At 46.0% G+C, this 23,297-nt stretch overlaps 1 protein-coding gene across 2 annotated transcripts in view; it reads left to right on the forward strand.

Moving 5' to 3' along the window:
- CUL1 (cullin 1) overlaps positions 1 to 23,297 on the forward strand; it is a 3,347,782-nt gene that overhangs the window by 872,011 nt on the left and 2,452,474 nt on the right. For both annotated transcript variants that reach the window (XM_044064870.1, XM_044064871.1), the window contains exon 7: positions 8,682 to 8,845. In XM_044064870.1, coding sequence (XP_043920805.1) covers positions 8,682 to 8,845 — 164 coding nt within the window. The remainder of the gene's footprint in view (positions 1 to 8,681; positions 8,846 to 23,297) is intronic.

Below are 23,297 nucleotides of genomic sequence, written 5' to 3' on the forward strand. Positions count from 1 at the left end.
CACAGAGACAGGGTCTCTTTACGAACCAACCCTACCTTTCTCCCAAAAGTGGTATCTAGGGTCTCTAAATCAAGCAATTCACCTGCTTACCTTCTTTCCCAATCCTGAGAACAAAGGGGAAAGACTGTTGCATACCTTGGACATTCACAGACAGCTTCGCTACTACCTGGACAGAACCAAGACCAGTAGGAAGTCTGATCAGCTTTTTGTAGCTTACGCCCCTGGAGTACAAGGAAAAGCAATTTCAAAACAGACAATTTCTAAATGGATTGGACATTGCATCAGATTCTGTTATTCCTTCCATGGAAAGAGTGTGCCAGCCAATGTCAGACCACACTCCACCAGAGCTACAGCCACCTCTACAGCATTCTTAAGAGGGGTGCCTACAAAAGACATTCTAGAAGCTGCTACATGGAGCTCCGTGCATACATTTTTCAAACACTACAACCTTCCTCTATATTCCAGATCCAGAGCAGGCTTTGCTTCTGCAGTCCTGCAGGGATTGATAGCTACACCATCCCTTTCTTAGAGCATTCCACCTCCCCCAGCTAAGCTATGGTATTCAACCCATATGTTATGACTGCAGTTGCATTCTTGAAGGACATAGTACAGTTTTGTACCTACCATAAATGTAGATGTCCGATAGATATGCAGCTGCAGTCGGGTTTTCCCTCCCTCCTTCCCCTCTATGCCTTGGGTCCACTCCTATCCCTATTACCCTTAGCTGGGGATATCTGTTATGGTGTATCTGTTTATTGCTTATTTATTTGTCTGGAAATCTGTTTTATCTTCCAATTTGATTACAGCCTTCCTTGGAGGGCACCTGGCATCTGGGGCAAGAAACACTGAAGAAGATGTCGTCGGCTGATGCTTATATACTCCAGCCGCTCTGACGGAGAGAAATGTGACATCAGCCGACGTCTGACCCAGACTTTGGAATCCGGCCGACCGAGGGCTGCCTGAGGCAGGACAACCCATATGTTATGACTGCAGTTGCATATCTATCGGACATCTACATTTATGGTAGGTACAAAACTGTACTTTTTATGCAACTATTACATAAAATATAGGAAATAAATGTGTTCTAATACCTCAAGACATTTGCCATTTTTACAGTTTTTTTGCAGGACAAAACTGCCCAAAGAAGGACTGTCCCTCGCAAAGTGGGACAGGTGGTAACCCTAACTGTAGCATGATACATTCATGAATAATATTCATAGGTAAGTACTAGGCTATCTGCCCAAGGGCATTTATAAGCCTAGCCAGATTGTGTTGGCTTTCGCCACCCCCTTAGATTAGTTCCCTGTGCCCCTGTCCAGCAGAGTCATTAGTTCCATGTGACACTGTCCAGCAGAGCCACTGCAGTGATCCCCGGGGTAAATTTTCTGTTTCCTATCCACCCGTCAAGGTTTCTCTTGAGTGTTATTGAGGGGCTCTGCCTGATAAATATTGGAATCCTGTTTATATCTCTAGAGCGTGTGGCTCTCCGGGATTTTATTTTTTTTAGGTGGAGCATGTCCATCAATTCTGGGTTGGACATGGCCTTGTATGTCAGGCAGAGATCACCTCTGAATAAGCGGTATGCAACCGAGTACAGCTGGAGTTTCTTGAGTCGGGCTGCATAGGGCATCTGTTTGAGGCCAGTAATCCTCTTGGTGAGGTACTTTTGTGGTCTTTCCAGCTGTTGCAGATGTCTTGTAAGGTACATCCCAAATGGGGCATTGTATTCTATGATGGGTCTGAGTGATGAGTAGAGAGGCACAATAACCTCTTTTGTTCTAGATGTAAACCCTTTTGTGATTAGGTGGGCCACATAGAAGGATTTTCTAACCACGTTGGCAATATGATTATCAAAGGAGAGATTACTATCTACTTGGGTCCCCAGATCCCTTATTACATTTTATGTATTTAGGGGACTGCCACCTATGTGGTAGTTTGTAGGTACTTTTGTTTTTTTCCAAAGGGGATGTCTATGCATTTTTTGGCATTTAGTTTGAGGCCATGATTTTGACACCTGGTATCCGTCTCATTGAGACCCTTCTGGATAGTGTCTGTATCAGCTGGGGAATCATTTATGGCCCCTAGTTTGCAGTCATCTGCGGACTTGGTCAGCCGTAGTCGTCCTGTGCTTGCCTGTACCTCTGAGAAGTATATACCGAACAGGAGGGGTCCTAGGACTGAGCCCTGGGGGACGCCACTTGTAACCGGTTTAGAGTCGAACATAGAGCATGCAACTCTCACCATGTGGGTTCTATCCATGAGCCAATTGGCAACCCATCTCGTGACATAGGGGTTTATGTTCATGCTGGTGAGCTTGTCTAGAATACCAGAATGGGGAATGGTGTCGAAAGCCTTTTCGAGGTCTAGGTAGGCTGTGTGGACCTCCTTTTTCTCGTCTAATTCCTTGGTAAATGTCTAAGTAGTCCACCATTTTTAGGAGGCATGATCTGCCCTTAACAAAGCCAAACTGGGTAGGGTCCAAGGTTTGGAGGTTCCCAATGTCTCTGTTAATGAATTCCATGATGATGTGCTCCATAGCCTTGCAGACCAGGCTAGTCAGGCTTATTGGGCGATACTTCCCGGGGTCTGTTGTGGCTCCACCTTTGTGGAGGGGGATAACTGTTGCTGTGCGCCATTCTATGGGTACGTAGCCTGTAGAAAGGCTGAGTTTGAACAGTGTGTTTAGGTGAGGGGTTAGTTCATTTTGGAGCTCTTGTAAGACACAGCCTGGGACACTGTCCGGTCCCATTGAAGCTGTGTTTTTTGGCTTTGGATAGGGCTGCTTTAACCTGTGTGTCTATGATAGAAGGGGCCCTATATTCTTCTGGTATGGTTATCAGCCCTTTAGGGGGTGAAGTTTGCACTAAACCTGTCTGCCAGAATGTTGGCAATATCAGTCGGTTCAGTGTATTTTGTGCCATTCTGCACTAACTCAGAGCAGATCTAAGAGTTTCCACTTAGGTTCTTGACATAGCTAAAGAATGCTTTGTGGTTATCTTTGGAGTCATTGGCAATTTGTCTTTCGAAACTAGCCTTGGATGATTTAATGAGGGATCGTAGTTTCTTGCTGATACTGATCAGGGATGTCTTTCCTTCTTGTGATTTTACTCTTTTCTCTACTAGTTTCCTCCTTCTGTTGTATAGCTTGTTTGTGGCAGGGGTCCACCAGACTGGTTTCCTTTTCTTGGAGGAGTGATTCTTGGTTTTACTTGGGATAGCATGATCCATGCATTCCTGCAGATGCGCATAGAGTGCCTTTGTAAAGGTTTCAGCAGCTTGGACAGCATTGCCTTTTAACATGGGGGCTGTGAACCTTTCCACCTCGGTCTTAAGTAACGTGAAGTTTGCTTTTGAAAAGTTTTTCACAGTGGTTTCCTTGATTGGGGGTGGGGGCAGAATGTGGATATCCAGAGTGATTAGTCTATGGTCTGAACTAAATGTTGGTGATGATCAGGTCCAGTATGCTGTTCCCTCTGGTGGGGGTGTTGACTAGTTGATCTAGGGCATTCAAGTTTATAAATTCTAGGAAGCGTTGGGCAAGGGAGTTAGTACTTGAGTAGTTCTCCCAGTTTGTTTGGGTAATTGAAATCACCCAGTATTAGGGTGTTTGGTAGGACCTTCATATTTCCCATTGTCTCTAGAAATGCGGAATGGGGGTCCTGGGTCATGGTGGGCGATCTGTAGCAAGCTACAATTCAGATTGCAGTTTTGCCTGTTGTTAGGTGCACATGGATGATCTTTGATGCATTGTGCTGTGCCACTAACCTGGAGGTGTTGGGTATCCTTGATGAATATGGATACATCCCCGCCTTTTGTGTTTCGGTCCTGGTTCTGTGGCCAAAAGGTATGGTATGAGTTATAGCCTAGTGGTGCTGGAGTGCTCACAGGAGCCTTAAACCAGGTTTCTGTTATTGCACAGATGTCTATGTTCTCCATACTGAGGAGTGCCTCAAGTGTGTGCATTTTCAGGTTTAGACTTTTGGTGTTGAGTAGCATTACCCTCAGTTTTTGGTTACTTGTGCTATTTATGGTGGTCGGTTTGTCTTTTGAACCTTGCCTAAAAAAGGCAGTATGGGGACGGCAAGAGCCTTGGCCAGTATTCGAAAGCCTAAGGGTGACAAGTGCAAGCCATCTGTTGCGAAGCAACGTGGCTTGTCGAGCATGTCATCCCAGGCAGACAGATGCTGGATCCCCTTTGAATGACACCAGAAACTTAGCCAGTTGTTGAAATTGATCATTTCTTCTTTATACTGTGGCATCATTCTTGGTGAAGGCAGGATGCTACTCAGGGTCACGGTCATACCAGCCTGGGCTACATGATCAGAGAGCTCTTCCATGTCTCTCTTCATGTAGTCCAGGGAGGTACGTCTCAGGTCATTCACACCAACATGGACAATGACAGAGTCTTATTTGTACTTGTTCTTGAGAGACCTGAGTGCTTGTGTTAGGTGGCGGATCCTGGCTCCCGTCAGGCAGCTAACTGTAACCTTCTCCTTGTCCAGCCTAGTTAGTGGGACATCAGTGTGCCTGACTGTAGAGTCACCTATTATTAGTGTGTTGGGTATGTTATTTTGCCTTAAGGGCTGTGATTGCATGGCACACTGATTTTGTGAATTATGTGTTTCATGATTGGTGAGGGGGTGTGGAGGTTGCTTGGATGTCTGCTTTGGAGGTCTCTGTTGCTTTTGCAGATTTGTATTTAGAGCCTCTGAGTATGTTTTCATGTATTCATGTGTGTTATTTGCCGGTGTTGGTTTATTAGGTATGTGTGAGACTGGTGGTGTGTTGCAAGTATTACCCTTCTCTTGACTGTCAGTTTCAGTCTTGGGTTGAGAGAGATTTGCCTCCAGTTTGGCTGTTTAATTGCATCTCTCGCATATATTAGTGTTTGGTGGTAGGAGGAGAGGGTTGTCTGTGTACATGAGGCAGTTGTAACATTGCCTCAAAATGCCCAGATTCACCAGTTGGACTGGAGAGTACACTGGAACCTGCACTTTGGACATGCCTGAATAGGTAGAGTAAGCTGTTTTTTGGCTGGTGGGGACGAATAGAGTGCCTTGTCCTTCTGGACAGTATAAGGGGGGGTCTAGTGCTAGGGTTAATTAGTGCTTGCTATGAGTTTTAAGCAAGTGCTTGACTGTGAAATGAATGGTTTGTTGCTAAAGTTGAAGGTTTTTCTAGTTCCAAGGGAAAAATTGAAGAGTAGACTTCGTGGAGCCGAGAATAGTTTAACTCTAGCTAACCAGCGCGCAAAACTGCGCAAATGCGGGTTTTATACCAGAGAAGCGACAGAGATGGAAATTAGCCCAATAAACTACTAACTTCTGGGCTGAAACCACTCCTCCAGGGACAGATAGGCTGCTTAAAGCTCCCCTCTCTCACAGGTGAACAGAGAAACTTCCTTCTATCCAAGTACAGTATGAGCAACACAGAAACTTGTAACACAGCCCTGGATTCGGCAATAACCTGAAAACTGGACTGTACTAGTTCAGAAAGGCAGGAAACAAGTATATTTTTTGTTTTTTTTTTTCTCAGAAAATATAGCAGATGCAAGCAAAACAACACTTTAAATGCACAACAAAGGCTATCACTTTAGTGTTTAGCCAACAACAGTTTAACAGATTAAACACAAAAACAACTTAATTCAAGTGCAAGCAGCAAATAAGGTACAATATGTAGCAATAACAAACTTTTTAAATCGCAGAAACGCTAAAACAACTGGCGTTTTAGGCAGAATTAGTTTAAGACAGCAAGAAAAGCAGAAAAATGATAATCACTCCAAAGGTCTCTCTTTGTCTCTGCTCCTGTGGACTCTGCAGAACACCTGGAAGGCACTTGCTGAGCGGAATACAAGCGCAAAAACTGTGCAAATACGTGTTTTATAACAGGGAAGTGAAAGAAAGAGAGATTAGCCCAAAATGGCCAATAAACTACTAACTTCTGGGCTGAAACCACTCCTCCATGGACAGATAGGCTGCTCAAAGCTACCCTTTCTCACAGGTAAACAGAGAAACTTCCTTCTATCCAAGTAAGGTGTGGACAACAGAAAAACTTGTAACACAGCCCTGGATTTAGCAGTGACCTGAAAACTGGACTATACTAGTTCAGAAAGGTGGGAAACAAGTGTGTATGTATGTATGTATGTATATGTATATATATATATATATATATATATATATATATGTGTGTATACTTTTTCAGAAAATAGAGCAGATACAATCAAAACAACACTTTACCCAATTAACCAGTTAAAAAGCACAAAACTGAGCCCTGTTCCAGCAGTCCTTCAATCAGACAAGTTCTAACTGCACACTCCTGCCACTAGGGTACAAAGAAACTTTCTCCAGAAAAGACTGCCTGGATCAGTGCACAAGTTATGCAAATAAAGCTAGATCCAGCAGGCCTGAATCTACCTACTCTATGCTACAGCAAACTAAGCGTACCGATTTCAGAAAGAAACAGATCAAGTAAGCATGCTCAATAAGCCTTTAACCAGAAATTCCCAGCTCAGAAGAACAGAATCTAGCCTCTCCTCCCACAAGAGTGCAGACCACAAACCTTCTTAATGTAGAATAACTGTCCTGAAGCCCAAGTGCTTTAACCCAGAACTAATACACTTTTAGAATAACAAGACACTGAGCCTTCAATCAGCAGTTCCCACCATAGAAAGATGTACGCTACCTGTCCTGCCACAACAGTGCAGACCACAAACCTTCTTAATGTAAAACTGGTTTGAAACCAAAGTGCTTAAACCAAAAGGCTTAGAATAACCGTTACAATTTAATCAGGCTACTAACGAGCAGTAATAAAGGCAGCAGAATAAATTCAACTGAGTACTTTTAAGAAGAGGCAAATGCAAAATAAGGTAATAAAGTAGGAAGAAACACAAATACAGTAAAGCAGATGAAGTGTAATTTTTTTTTTTGTGGAGAGGGAGGAAACAGAGCAGATTAAGATACTATAGGGGAATGTCCTTTCCAAGTGATCTCTCTGTACACAGAAGAGGAGATGGGATTGGTAGGAGTATCTGAAATCAAAATATGATCTCACTGTACTCATTGGAGTGAGCAGATGAGATGGGTCCAGGAGGAGTGTCCAAAACCAGATTTACAGCAGGGGTGGGCAATTCCAAAGCCACCAAGATTAACACCACAACAGGAAACAGGGAGTGGGGGTGGGCAACTAACTGCAGATAGACACACAATATTTACTGAATCAAATCTTTCTTAAATAAGTGCAGAGAAAAGTATACTTAAATCAGCTTGTGTCCAGTTGATAGATACTTTCTTTTGGCTGTAACTCATGGGATTTCTTGCCTGCAAGAGCCTGACAGCTGTCCCAATTTCCTAAGTTCTCTACCTTCCGTCGTGGTTCTAGCAAACTTCCTGCTCCGTAGATGCCAGGGTGTTGATGCTGTATGAAGGGCATTGCCAGTACCATCTACATTTCTTTGCTGTCCTGGTTAGAGAAGCAAATTAGCAGAGATTGTAGACTGCAAGATGACATGGAAGATGAATCCTCACGGGTTTGGTCCCAACAATACTGCCTCAAGCTGCCTCTCTCTGTACTACCGCATGTCTATCTTTAAATCTATATGCCTTGTTTTGCGTAATGTGTTGAACTTGTGTAGAAATGTTAGCACACATTACTCATATTCTGTCAGCAGACAAGATGAACAAATTTAGTTTGCTGAATCAGTTATAAAAAATGCTGTTTGCTTGCTAACTTGCCTATGTGGGATATTTTGTCTCTAGTAACAGAAGAGCAGAGCAGCTACGCAGGTATAGATAAGTGAGCCCATTCTCATACTCTCTAGCCATGTAGGTGCCACATAGGATGAAGCCACTGATCTCAAGAAGGTGCAAATACAGTGAATATACCCAGACGTTATTCACTCTTACAGTGAGTACTCCTTAAAGAGTTACTCTTCAGGTAAGTATATGAGTACTTTGTTCAGGAACAGAAATGGAATAGGATGTTCTTCACTTGTTCAAAATCATCTGGATATGATAATTAAAAATACTAGTATATCCATGTGTATAGAGTTCTTTGCTATTTTTATTCATCTGCATACAAGGGGAATAAAACTTTGAAGAAAGTACTTACAAGCTGCTGGTTGAGTAGTCTTTTACTCAGTCATATTTCATTTTTAAACGTTGCACCTAATAAGCAGTACTTGTAATGATATTTGATGGACCCTTTTTCTCCACAAAGGAGACTATTCGGATGTCCCTAATTTCCCCCTTCTCTTTGGTCAGACAGCACATTGCGGTGCCTTCTACACTGAGCCAGTGAGACTACATGCTTTTGCCTGTAAGTACCATTTAGTTACTGTGCACTTCTTACTTGGTCTGTATTCTGTTGCAGGAGCTGCACTTCTACAGGATGACCATGCCAGAACCCTTTATCTAGCATCTAATAAGTTTGGTGTTGCCATGTAATTCATATCCTTGTTTGGCTGGCTTCTCCAGTAGCTGTTGTGTGTGTGTGTGTGTGGGGGGGGGGGTTCTGTGTACTGGAGCTGTTCAAATGCTGCTTAGCATTTTTAGGAACATTGTTTCAGTGCAGATAATCTTTTGTTCCAAAGCTGCTTTATTTGCCTTTTTTTTTTAATTTTAAGTGTCAACGGACACTCTGTGTTTATATTGGTTATTAATGCTGTGTTTGTATTTTGTTTCCAGTTGAACTAGGACTTAATGAAGATGATGCTTTCGCAAAGGGCCCCACGTTAACAGTGTATAAAGAATCATTTGAATCCCAGTTTTTAGCAGACACTGAGAGGTTTTACACAAGAGAAAGCACAGAGTTCCTCCAACAAAATCCAGTTACTGAATACATGAAAAAGGTAAGATGTATGAGAAACAGCCAATCTAGATGTCTTTATGTGCTTCTGCTGTTATTACAGTCACTTGTGTGATTTTTAAAAGCAGTCTCTAGTAGGAGCTTTAGTTTTGGGTGGAAGTGTGCATTAGGAAATTTAATGTGGAGCTAATGTCAAGCAGGCCTCTATTCATCCCATGCTGCCTTATTTTGTTGCACTGTCCAGCATCATTTCTTTCTAAATGTTTTATTAAACACACTCAGATTTTAATCTGTGACACGGCTATACATACAGTAATGGCAGACAAAAAAAAAAAATAAAATCAGTAACAGTTTCCATTGTTGTCTTGATGTACATATGTTTTCTTTGACATTGTCATTCACTCCCAACCTTTACATACAACTCACTCCTTCTCCTGAATGTTGTTGTGCATATTACCGCTAATTCCATTTATTTAAAAAAAAAAAAAAAAAAAAAAAGTAATAAAATAAAAAATAAAAATGTGCCTTCCCTTTTCTAAAGATCCCACCTCTAGTTTTTTAATGCCTTTTAAGTATTCAGCAGTTTGATTACAGTTGGTATAGATTTTGATTTCCATTTTCTAGTAATTGCTTTTTTGGCAGCCTGTTGCATTAAACTTTCTGTATCTAGGCAATCCTATATCCCAGGTCAGAAGAGTCATATCCTTAGTTACAACCATTTCTCCCACATTTTTGGCATAGTACTACTTAGGAAAGTGTTGAAATCTTCCAAAACAACATGCTGTCAATTACCTCTCTCTTTCCAGCACATCTCTAACATTTCTCATCTTCCTGAAGAAAAATCCTCTGAAGTATTCTTGGGTTGTAAAAATGTGTCAAACACTTTCATGTAAACATCCTAAATCTTCACATACTTGCGAGCCTTAAAGACTTCTTTCCATTGGTCCTTTGTATAAATTGCCTTTCTGTTCCCTCTTCCCAGTCTTCGATTCTTATTGTAAGCAATATTTTACATGCCCTAATTACCCCCCCCCCCCCTTTTTGTAAATGACATCTGTACTCGACTCAACTACAAATAGTACCAAATCTGGGCTTGCACATTATCAGTTTCCGTGTACTTGTACTGCTTATTAATTACTGATAGGGACAGTAGTCTCTAATCTGCAGTCCAGACTTCTGCTTAGCCTTATCCTGCTCTGTTACCTTTCCCTCCCAAGTTATTTGCTCACGGTACTTTGGCTTCTTTGCAAATTTCCTGAAGTAATGTACAGCCCCACCTTACCTCTTTTTTATACACCTATTTACAGATATAGTACTAGCTTAGTTTTTAGAATATTTTCTGTGGCTTTATTAGTATAATGTACCTTATGATTGTTTGTCATAAGGACTTTGATCCAAAATCTTAGATCTGAAGTAGTTAACTTCATTTGATCAGCAACCTGTGGGTTATAGATCCGACACTGATCCGAGCCGGCAGCATACCAAGCAAAAAGATCTGAGCTCCAAGCTCCTCCCCCTTACCCATACTACTCTGCAGCCTTCTTCCAATCCTCCAATCTCGTTTGCCGTGGCAATTATACCATGCCGTCGGATCATCCGACGACCTCAATAGTGAAAAAACGCAAAGACAAGGATAGAGACAGACATCCGAGGTCCAAAACCGACGACAAAACCTCTTTTAGGCCAGTCGCCGGTTCTCAGTGAGGCGCTTTCGCAGCCTCTGACACCCGCTACCTCAGAGCCACAGGCCGCTTCCGACTCCCACGTGGAGACAACTAGGCCTCTGGAAACTCAAGGTACTGGGCCTATGGAAACTAATCCCTCAGATGAGTCCGGAGCCGCTGAGCAGGCACCGGCTTCTGAGGGTGTTTTTAGACCTTCGCAACTTACCATTAAAACAACAGCCAAGACAAAGGTATCATTAAAGACAAAAAAAACAAGTACAGCATTCTCCTGGACAGTCCATCATACCCAAGAAACAAATGCTTAAAATGGCCGAAGACCTCGTTACTCTAATCAGGGGTTCCCATCCCCCTCCTGAGAAAAGGCCTAGGCAGGATACAGACTATGACTCCTCTGATCAGGTTTCCATTTCTTCTGATTCCTCTTCAGACCAGGGATACTCTCTACCCCCCCCTATGAGAGGACTCTGATGCTGAGGGATCTATCCCTTCAGCCTCTCCTCCTGAGGATTATTCTTTTGGGGAAACTTTACATACCATGAGGGAACATTTCCATTGGGAAAGTCAGGAATACTCAGAATCCAAGAAAAGGCTCAGGGATTTCCTCTTACTGCCTCAGCACAGGCCCCTGGCTATTCTGCCTGTGCTAGACATTTTGGATGATGTGTTCTCTGAATCCAGCTTATCTCCTGACTCTTTGCCCCCTGCTCCAGCCAAGCCAGATAGGTATTACAGAGTCCCTGACTCTCACAAGTTTCTTTATAAAAACCCTTCTGCTGATCCAGAAACTATTTCCCAGGGTCCAAAAGAGGTTAAGGCTTCCATTGCAAAAAATCCAGTACTCTCTGACAGAGATTCCAGAGCTTTGGATAGATGGGGGGAAGAAAGTATACACGTCTGCAACTTTAGCAGTAAGAGCTTTAAATTGCCAGTTTCACATGCTTAAGTACCAACAATATTTAATGGCTCAGTTAAAACAGAAAATGCTTGCTAGCTCAGAAGCTCCTGATTGTAAAGAAATGCAGGATTTATTGCATGCAGTTGAACAGATTGTGGTTTTGATTCTTTAGAGGCCTCTTGTAGAGCCGCAGTTACAGGTTCTGTTATTCGAAGATGCTTGGTTAAAATTACCTGATCATGTTAAGGCAAAGTTATTGGATGCTCCTTTACAACATGATACCTTGTTTGGTGTTAAGGCAGAAGAGGTGTTAAAGAAAATGAAGGATAAACCTAAATCTATGCAAACAGTCAAGGATTTCTTACAGGTACAGCCACCTTGGTTTAGCAGAAATTGGCCAACAAAAAATTGGTCCTTTCCAGTGTCAGACAGGCCACAGAGAGGCAGATACAGATGCCCAAGAGGCAGACCTCAACCCCAAGGCTCAAACAGACAACGACAGTGGGGCACCTCAACCCCAAAAGGAGGTGAGGACAAGTCTCATCCTTACAGGGAACAGTCACAGTGACTTTCCTTTGCGTACGCCAAGCACGTCCCTTCTGGAAGCCCCCTTAGGGGGAAAACTAGCACTTTTTTCACAAAACTGGCAAACAATCACCCAAGACAAATGGGTCCTGAATATTGTGCCTCAAGGATACAGATATCCCCTATGCAGGCAAGCCATGACTTTGTGGAACACAGCGCTAACGTACCAAGTTCACCTGCAAGCACAATTCCTGCCAGGAAAGAAAAAATACTCTAGCAGACGACCTAAGCAGAAATATCATGGAGCCTCACAAATGGAAATTAAATCCACAAATCTTCAGCATGATAACACAAAAATGGGGATGCCCAGACATAGATCTTTTTGCACAAGGATTTATCACAAACACTGGAGGGTATAAATGTATCTCCAAGCACCATCATATTGGGTGACTTCAACTACCCGAATATAGACTGGGAACATTACTCAAGCCCTAACTTTCTAGCCCAACGGTTCCTGGAGTTCATAAATTCAAATGCCATGGAACAGCTAGTCACTGTTCCCACGAGAGGAGAAAATATACTAGATCTCATTATCACAAACATGGGGACAAAATGCTCCACACCGGAAGTATATCCCTCATTGGTGAGATCTGATCATAAACTAATCTCACTGGAAATCCACATCCCGCCCCCACCCCAAACAAAAAAGACCACAGTGAAGAACTTCTCTAAAGCAAACTTCACACTATTCAAGACTGGTGTGGTATCCTTCAAGGCCCCTGAGCCAGTGGAAACCACAACCCAAGCTGCGGAAGCCCTTACAAATGCCTTCTATGAACACCTCCAGGACTGCATGGATCAGGCAATCCCAAATAAAACCAAGACTCTTTCCACAAACGGCAAACGTCCAGTGTGGTGGACCCCAGCCATTAACAAACTTTACAATAAGAGGAGAAAGCTATTACATGATGGAACAAAATCCATAAAAGGGAAGTCACCCCCTGATCATTATTAGTAAAAAAATACGAGCGCTCATAAAATCAACTAAGGCCAATTTTGAGAGAAAAATTGCCATGGATTCAAAGGACAATCATAAGGCCTTTTTTAGCTATGTTAGGAACCTGGGTGGAAACTCCCAGATATGCTCAGAATTAGTCCAAAATGATACAAAAATCACTGAACCCATAGACATTGCCAACATACTGGCAGACAGGTTCAGTGCAAACTTCACCCCCCTCTCCCCCCCTAAAGGAGAGATAACTATCCCAGCAGAGTGTAGCCTCCCAGACATCTCAAATGCGCAGGTGAAAGCTGCTCTCTCTAAAGCTAAAAACACAGCATCAATGGGACCAGATGTTGTCCCCGGCTGTGTGCTACATGAGCTAAATGAGGAATTAAACCCGCACATAAGGCAGCTGTTTAATCTCAGCCTTACCACAGGATACGTGCCCAAGGAGTGGCGTACGGCAACTGTGGTCCCACTCCACAAAGGTGGTGCCTCTACGGACCCTGGTAATTACCACCCCATAAGCTTAACAAGTCTAGTCTGCAAAGCTATGGAGAGGATCATAATGGAGCTCATAAACAAAGATATAGGGGACTTGCAGACATTGGACCCGACCCAGTTTGGCTTCGTCAAGGGCAGATCATGCCTTTTGAACTTGGTCGACTTCTTCGAAACAGTCACCAAGGCCATTGATGAGGGAAAGGCAGTCCATACAGCCTACCTTGACCTTGCAAAGGCCTTCGACACAATACCCCACTCGGGTATTGTAGAAAAACTTACCAGCTTAAATGTAAACCCATATGTCACAAGATGGGTTGCAAACTGGCTTAAGGACATAACCCACAGGGTTAGAGTTGCTGGCGCTATGTCAGACTCCAAGCCAGTCACAAGTGGTGTCCCACAGGGCTCGGTCCTTGGCCCCCTATTGTTCGGCATCTACTTCTCAGAAGTACAGGCCAACATGGGAGGACTTTGGCTGACAAAGTTTGCAGAAGACTGCAAACTGGGCGCCATAGAGGAAAGTGCATTGGACACGGATATCCTTCAGAAGGGACTCACGGAAACAGATAGCTGGTGCCAGAGCCATGGCCTGAAGTTAAACGCCAAAAAATGTATAGTCATACCCTTCGGGAAAAACAAGGTAACCCCAAGCTACCATATAGGTGGCAATTCACTAAGCACAGAAGAGGTTATCAGGGACCTGGGGACCCAGGTTGACAGTGGCCTTTCTTTTGACACTCACGTTGCTAAAGTGGTTAGAAAGACCTTCTACATTGCCCACCTGATCATGAAGGGATTCATATCCAGATCTAGTGAGGTCATTGTTCCCTGTACTCTTCACTTATCAGACCAATGATCGAGTACAATGCCCCATTCGGGATGTATCTCACCCGACATCTGCAGCAATTGGAGAGACCCCAAAAGTTCCTCACCAAAAGGATAAAGGGACTCCAAAATCTGTCATATACTGCCAGATTGAAGAAACTCCAGCTCTATTCAGTTGCATACCGTCTGCTCAGAGGTGACATGTGCCTGACATACAAGGCCATGTCCAACCCGGAATTAATGGACATGCTCCACCTCAAAAAATCCAAATCCACCAAAACCACTAGAGCAAGCGACTTAAACCTTAGCACGGATATAAATAGGGACTGCTGGAGGGATAGATTTATCACTCAGAGACTCCCTATGCTGTGGAATAAAATCCTGATCCATGTGAGGCAGAGCACCTCGCTGGCTCTGTTCAAGAGAAATCTTGACCTGTGGATGGGAGATCGTAGGTTTATCCCGGGAATCATCTCTGTGTCACTGCTGGACAGAGGCACAACAAACTAATGGGCACAGTATTTTTTCATATAAGGGGTGGCGTAAGCCACAAAAATTTGGGCTAGGCTTATAAATGCCTTAGGGCAGATAGCCTAGTATAAACCTATGAACAAGCTTGGAAAGTGGATGCTCTTCTGTTCAGCTGGAAAAACCTAAAAGTCTATGCCTTCCCACCAATGTCTCTCCTTTCAGAGGTACTCCTAAAAGCCAGACAAGAAAAAATGCAGATGATCCTGATTGCTCCAGACTGGCCACGCCAGCACTGGTACCCTATCTTAAGGAACTTGGCTCAGGGCCCACCATGGATTTTGCCCCAAATTCCACACCAGCTAACTCAACAAAACACTCAGATCCTGCACGGTCAGCTCAAAACCCTAAACCTGGCTGCATGGCAGATACTTTAGTCAAACAGGCAACACCTCTCTCTAAAGCTGGTATGGATGTCATTTTGGAGGCCAGGAGGCCTAGCACCAGGAAAGCTTACTCAGAAAAATGGAAGAGATTCTGCACCTGGAACCAAGCTCACAGCCTTGGCCCTCTTGTTCCAAACATTCCTCAGATTTTACAATACTTAACTGAGATGCTGGACAGGGGCCTATCCTTTTCATCAATTAAGATTCACGTCTCTGCCATTTCAGCACATTACAACACGGACCCTCCTTTATTCTCTCATCCCTTGCTAAAGCAGTACCTCAGAGGGGCTAAAAACATAAGACTGCCCCGGAGAGCACCAACACCAACTTGGGACCTCAATTTCGTTTTGGAAAAACTGACCCTACCACCTTTTGAGCCAGCCAATACAGCCGATCTAAAATTTTTGTCATGGAAAACAGCTCTGCTCCTGGCAGTAACTTCAGCACAAAGAGTCTCAGTTACAGGCATTAATGGCAGTGGAACCTTTTATAATTTTTCATCAGGACAGGATATCTTTAAGGACAAACCCTACTTTCATGCCAAAGGTGGTATCTAGTGTGGCTCTTAATCAAACCATCCATTTGCCTACTTTTTATCCAAACCCCCAAAATAAAGGGGAGAAACTTTTGCTTTTACTTAGACAAAACAAAAGCTTTCAGGAAAACTGATCAACTGTTTGTAGCATATGCTGCAGGATCACAAGGCAAGGCTATCTCAAAGCAGACTATATCCAAATGGATAGGGCACTGTATTCGGTACTGCTACACACAGCATGGAAAATCAGTCCCTAATAACATTAGGCCTCATTCCACCAGGGCAACAGCCACTTCATCAGCCTTTCTCAGAGGAGTACCTACCAAGGAAATTTTGGAGGCTGCAACTTGGAGTTCAGTGCACACCTTCACCAAACATTACCACCTGCCTCTTTACTCTAAATCCAGAGCAGGTTTTGCCACTGCAGTTCTGCAGGGCCTCTTAGCCAATCCTAATTCTTTATATACCAGCCACCCAAACTTAGCTTTGGGATTCAACCCAAGTGTGATGACTGCAGCAGTGTAACACGATGAACATAGTACAGTTTTGTACCTACCATAAATGTAGATGTTCGAGTGTTCACACTGCTGCAGTCCTGGTTACCCTTCCTCCATCCCCTCTGAACTAGCTGGACTTATCTATACCCTTCTATCCTATACAATCTTTGGGGTGTATTTGCTGGTAACTGAAGGTATTGTTTTTTTTTTATATGTTTATTTCTGATTAGCAGTATGTATTGCCTACCCACTTGGGGGCACCTGACATTTGGGGCAAGAAAATCTGAAGAAAATGGCGTTGGATGCATATTATATACCCCTGGCGCACTGACGTCAGGGAAGAACCGACAGCAACCGACGCCGGACCAAGACTTTGGAACTCTGGCCGACTGCGGGACCGCCCAACGGCAGGATAACTCAAGTGTGATGACTGCAGCAGTGTGAACACTCGAGCATCTACATTTATGGTTGGTACAAAACTGTACTTTTCTTCTCCTTCCCTTTCTGTAGCGACAGCCACGGCTGCAGCTGCCCAGCCAACTGACCCTCTTCCCCTGTCTGAGACTCTACCTCCCATCTTGTCTATAGGAGAACGAGAGGCCAAGAAGGATAAAAAAAAAAGAGAAGGGAGAGAGAAAGAGAAAGAAGCCGCAAGCGGCAGGCCGAATTGGACCCCTCACCCCCCCCCCCCCCGCTAAGGTGGTCTCTTCTCCATTAAGTTTCCAAGCCTTCCTACCCCACTGCTCCGTTCGCCACGTTTCTCCCTGGAGCCAGAGGAGGATGCCTGACCAGCCTTGAGGTCGTAGTCTGCTTCCTCCAGGTCTACTCACAGCATTTTGGAGGCAGATATGGACCGAATGATGCGTCAATTCTTGCAAACTCGGCTGCAGATGGAAGTGTTGGGGAGGGTTCAGCTCCACTGTTTACCCCGATAGCTCCTTCTCTGATCCACCACCGGATTTCGGAATCTCTGGATCCGAGGAGCCCCGGAGCCAGGGGGTCGGCACTGATGGTTATTACTACCTCAACGCCAGCCATGCCCTCGAGCTTATCGGATCCGCTTTCGGATCCGAGCTCCCGGAGCCAAGAGCTGGGCATCGAATCTGGGGGATGAATGTGTCTTCGGCTCCTTTGCAGTTGGAGCACACCATCCTCTCAGTTCCGATCGCTTCAGCTCCGTCACAGATCCCCTCGTCTGATCCAAGAGGCCGGTTCCACTTTGGCGTTCGACGTGGTAGAGAGGGTTCTCTCTGGAGGATCGAGAACCCTTACTCTTTCCTCAGGGTCCGCCCCCGCTCCCTCGCAGCTCAGTTTGTCCTCCATCATCCAGTCCCCCCAGGGACAGCCTGTGTCGTTGATGTCCCATCCAGTTCCCCTGGAGGAACATAAATCCATTGGTGAGCCCTCCTCAGACAGTCCCCCCGAGGAGGTCCCTCACAAACTCCTGTGCAAAAGGAGGCACTTGGACTCCCCTGAGTCCCTCACCGAGGATACCGATTTAGAGGAAGGGGAGGTTTCCCCCAAATCACACCCCAACGACGTCTCCTTTGGAGATGATATGGAAATTCTCTGCCAGGGGTCCACCCAAAAACCCTCCTCGGATGAGTCTGTATTCCTGGAGGCATTCGACACAGGCCCATCTACCTCTTGTGTGTCCCCCCAGCCGACCCCCTGGTCGACCTGATTACCACCAGGGTGTGGAAGGAGCCGGACACTGTAGAGCCAATACCTAGATGGCCCGATAAGGTTCTTATTCCCCCTGCAGACAGAGCTTCGTGGAGCAAGGCTTCCCCGGTTGATGCCATGGTGGTGACGGCCACTTAAAAGGAACTCTCCCAGGACAGTTCTTCGGTCCATCCTCCTGACAAGGAGTCTCAGGCAATGGACCGCTGACTTTTGCTTCAGCTACATTTTCTATAAGGGCACTGAATTACTTGGCCCATGTAATCAGACTGCAGCGGGACCTGGACAAAGAGTACGCTGAGTCTCCCCCAGAGTGCATGTCGGCCGAGGATAAACAGAATTTTTCGGCTCGTATGGCCACTCTCAAGTTAGTGTCTAATACTTCTATGCGGCTACTTTCCCATGCCACGGAAGGAGCTGCTAGAGCTAGTGGGTCTGGTATCGCCTTAAGGCGTCATGCCTGGCTTCGACTTTGTGACTTCTCGGAACCCTTCAAGGCGTCCTTTGCGACTGCACCCTTTGACGGGTCGACCCTCTTTGGGAAGACCATCTGCGAGACGCTGGTCCAGAGTGAGAAAGACGGGAAAATGCTGTCAGCCTTCAGAATACGCTTCTCTACCTCTCAAAGGTTCTGCTGTAGGAACCAGCGAGGGCAGAAGAAGATGTGGTTCCTGAAATCTCGGCAGGCCCGGAACGCTCAGGACTCTTTCTCCCCCAGAGGCAGAGGGGGCAAGGTGGACGCCGGCCCAGAAGCAGAGGGGGACCGAAGAACTTTGGGTCACGGGAACCCTTTTCTGACCGACCTGCCCAGCGGCCCTGAGAGGTTGCCCGACTGCTCCTCTCTGGAGGCAGTCGGGGGGGGTGTTTTTCCAGACACCTGGCTCAATGGGAATCCCATCACGACAGATCGCTGGGTGCTTCAGATAATATCCAGAGGCTATTCAATCCCTTTCATAAACAAGCCCCCTTACTCAAGATGCCTCCCAGATGTCCCACCCACTCAAAGGGAGGCCGCGGCTTTAGAAATAAAAAAGCTATTAGAAAAAAGAGCCATCCAGCATGTGCCCCCAGACCAGTCCAGATCAGGCATCTACTCCAGGTTCTTTCTGGTGCCAAAAAAGACTGGGGACTTAAGGCCGATTCTCGACCTGTCGACAATGAACCTTTTCGTTGCCAAGTAGAAAGTCCGGATGGTCACGATTCAGTCCGTCTTGCCCCTCTTGCAGGAGGAGGACTGGATGTGATCCATAGACCTCAAGGATGTGTACTACCATATTTTCATGGAAAGACGGTCCAGGAGGTTTCTCCGCTTTCGACCAGTCATTACCAGTTCAGGGTCCTACCCTTCGGTCTCACCACAGCCACCAGGGTGTTCACCAAGGTCATGGAAGTCGTTGTGGCCCACCTGAAGCTTCAGGGCATACAGGTCTTCCTGTACCTAGATGTCTGGCTCCTCACCGCCCCCACCAGGAATCTTCTTTCTCTAGCCAGGGATTTCTTCCTCCGAATGTCACCCCGTTTGGGTATAGCCATAAATGTCAAGAAGTCTTTCCTCCAGGCTGTTCAAGTGTTAAACTTCATAGGGGCCAGGATAGAAACTCTCCAGGCCATGGCTTTCCTAGCGTCAGACAGACTTCACAGCATGACTCTGCATGTGCTAGCCCTCTTTCAGTCCCTTGCTTCCCCAGCAGAATTAGTCCTGAGAGCTTTGGGGTACATGGCAGCAGCGATCAATCTGATTCCTTACGCTCGTCTGCACATGAGGGTTCTACTGTGGACGTTTTAAGTCCAGTGGTCTATTCTACACCACCCTCTAGACTTCCTGATCCCCCTCAGCAGTGTTTGCAGGAACTCCCTCATGTGGTGGCTTCAATCCTGAGCCCTTCGGGAAGGACGATCTTTTGTTATGTCACCACCCCAGGCCACAGTGACCATGGGGGCATTGTGCGGGCAGGACTGTCCAGGGCACTTGGACTCAGACTGAAACCGTACTGCATATAAATGTCCTGGAGATGAGGGTGGTCCTTTCGGCGTTGCAGGCACTTCATGCCTCTCCTCCTCCGGGGACTATTGTTATCCAGTCGGACAATATGTCAGTGGTCTGGTATATCAACAAACGGGGGAACCAGGTCTTACCCCCTTTGCCGAGAGGCCATGAGAGTTTGGGAATGGGCGATCTCCACCAACCGCTTCCTGTTAGCAATGCACATTCCGGGTCGGTCCAACATACTTGCAGACAAATTGAGCAGAACTATCCTCTCTCCTTACAAGTGGTCTCTGAATCCTTGTGTAGCGGAACAGATCTTTCTCAAGTGGGGTCAGCCTTGCTGCGATCTCTTTGCATCGCATTCCAACGTGAAGTGCAGCGAGTTTTTCTCTCTAATTCCTCCTTTGGGAGAAGCCCCCAGAGACGCTTTAGTCCATGCTTGGCTGCCCGGTCTTCTTTATGCATATCCTCCACTTCCGCTTATGACAATATTTCTGCAGAAAGCTCACTGGTTGGGGAGCAAGATTATCCTCATAGCCCCATTCTGGCCTAATCAAGTCTGGTTCCCCTGCCTGTAGTCTCATCTCATAGCTCCACTCTGGATCTTGGATCCTATTCCCGATCTGATTTCTCATCCCTCGGGAATGGCTCCTCCGAACTTGGACGGTCTCAAGCTCTCAGCTTGGCTGATCCAGTTCCCCTAGTTTCCAGGACTCCTGGTATCTCTTCCCGAGTCAAGTCTATCCTGGTGGTGGCACATAAACCCTCTACCAGGAAAATTTACAGTAGCAAATGGGAAAGTTTTTCAATTTGGGCTTCACAAAAGAACTTGGACCCTTTCACTGCTCCTATTTCAGCCTTACTGGAATTCTTGTCTCATATTTTTCAACAAGGGGCCAGCGCATCTACTGTGAAGGTCCAGCTGGCTGCCATTTCCCATTTTCATATTGGGGACAACTTTGGTTCCCTCGCTGCTGCCAGAATTTGTAAGACCTTTCTAAAAGGCACATTTCTTTTGAGACCCCCTGTTAGAAATTCATCCCTGCCGTGGGATCTGACCTTAGTTCTTCAGGCGTTAGTTGCGCCTCCCTTTGAACCCGCAGCTTCCATTGATCTGAAGTTCTTGTCATGGAAGACGGCCTTTTTGGTAGAAATTACTTCAGCCAGGAGAGTGTCGGAGCTTCAGGCTCTCTGTATCAAACCTCCATACCTTGTGTTTCATAAGGATAGGGTATCTCTCCGGACTAATCCCTCCTTTCTCCCTAAAGTTGCCTCCGAGACAAACCTTAATCAGTCCATTAATTTGCCTGTCTTTTTCCCTAATTTCCAGAACAAAGGAGAATATAAACTTCATTTGCTGGATGTTCACAGACAGTTAAGTTTTTATTTGCACAGGACGGATGTCTTTCGTAAATCTGATCAACTTTTTGTCTCCTTTGCTAAGTCTTTTCTAGGGAAACCAGTTTCTAAGGTGACTCTTGCCAGGTGGATTTCAAGTTGTATCTTACAAGCATAGAGAGAGTCTGGCTTACCAGAACCAATGGGGGTTCATGCTCATTCTACGCATTCTATGGCAACGTCTGCTGCTTTCTGGTCTAGAGTTTCCCTGGATGACATTTGTTCAGCGGCTACCTGGGCGTCCTCTCACACCTTTATCTCTCATTATAAACTGGATGTGGTGTCTAGAGGGCGGGCTGCCTTTGGCTCTGCAGTGCTTCGGAATATTCTTCCTTAAGGGCTTCCCAAGATTCGGGAAGCTGGGGACTCTGTCCCACAGGTTGCTGATCAAATGAAGTTAACTACTTCAGATAAGTTATGTACTCACCATAACGTTCCATCTGAGTAGGTAAACTATTTGTCAGCAACTGTCCCTCCCTCCTTTCCCCTGACCTTCATGGTTATTTAGCTGAGCTCGAGGTTCGGGCTTATGAGCTTTACTTTGTCCTTGAGTCAGGTGTTTCAGATTGTTTGTTTGTTTTGTTATTATGTGCAGGTGGCAAACGCGATCTGAGGATTGGAAGGAGGTTGCAGTGTAGTATGGGTAAGGGGGAGGAGCTTGGAGCTCGGATCTTTTTGCTTGGTATGCTGCCGGCTCGGATCTGTGTCGGATCCATAACCCACAGGTTGCTGACAAATGAAGTTTACCTACTCAGGTGGAACATAACTTATCTGAACTAGTTAACTTCATTTGTGCAGCAACCTGTGGGTATCGGATCTGAGCCGGCAGTTTTCAACAGCTTAGATCCGAGCTCCTAGCTCCTCCCTCTACCCATAAACCCCTGCCAACCCTGACTGACCTCAGATCTAGTTTGCCGCGCTTGTTGTCAGCAGCTGGATTCTCGAGCTCTGTTGTTAGCGAATTCTGTGAGAAAAAAATAGAAACATTTTTTTTTACTTTTTCTATACTTTTGGTGTGAGTACCGTGTGTTAGACCCATACCTGTTTCCCTTAGCTTAAATCTTCTTTAGTTTTATATATTTTTCCCTCCCTCTCCCTTGCTGGTTCGTTAGGGTTTGTGTGTGTGCGTTGGGGCCTAGCGTGTGTGTAAACCTATCTTCTCGAAGTGCACCGAGTGTGGCAATAAGCTTTCACCGGCTGATGGCCACACTCGGTGTGTTCTGTGCCTTGGGGTTGGACACCTTTCCTCTGGGTGTACCATCTGTGCTGCGTTCAACCCCAGGGCACTCAAGGATCGGAGATCCAAGCTGTTCCTGGCAGGTCTCCTGCCCCCAGATTCGGCTTTGGCCTCCGGTCCTACCGTGGCTACCTTCGCGGCTTCGGCGGCCACTCCTGCTTCTCTCCCCCCCCGGCCGGGACTCAACGTCTCGCTGTAGGCCCGGAGGAGAGGGAGGCCAGGAAAGACGAGAGGAGGGAGAAGCACCACAAGTGGAGGGCCGAGGCCTCCACTTCCGCTCCCCTGGCTAAGCGGTCTTCCCCCTCCAGGGCTTCCCGGTCTCCTCCTTCTCGGATCCGGTCCCCTTGTTTTTCACTGGGTCCTGAGGAGGAGGAGACCCAATCTCCTTCTAGGTCATTGAGGCGGCACTCCCTTCCCGCCTCGGTGGCCTCTTCGAGATCTATGCGTAGCCTTTCCGAAGCAGACTTGGACCGGATGATGCGTAGATTCCTCCAGGCTCAACTGCAGATGGGAGTGCTCCTGCCTCCCCCCCCCCTATGGGGGGGGGGAGCTCGACCCCTTTCTTTGCCCCGCTAGCTCCTTCTCCGTCCCGCTTCCCGGGTTCGGAGCCAGGCAGCCTTGGAACCGGGGGTGGGTCGGCACCGATAGTCTCAGGTACTTTGGCGCCGACTCTTCCCTCGAGCCTGTCGGGTCTGTTTTTGTCTGATCCGAGCTCTCGGAGCCGAGGGCGGAGCTTTGGATCCAAGGGTTTCATTATGCCTTCAGCACCATCCAGGTCGGAGCATAGTGGGCCGTCTGATCCGATTG

Source organism: Protopterus annectens, chromosome 3.part0, assembly GCF_019279795.1.
Source record: "Protopterus annectens isolate FY-2018-M chromosome 3.part0, PAN1.0, whole genome shotgun sequence".
Taxonomy (NCBI): Eukaryota; Metazoa; Chordata; order Ceratodontiformes; family Protopteridae; genus Protopterus; species Protopterus annectens.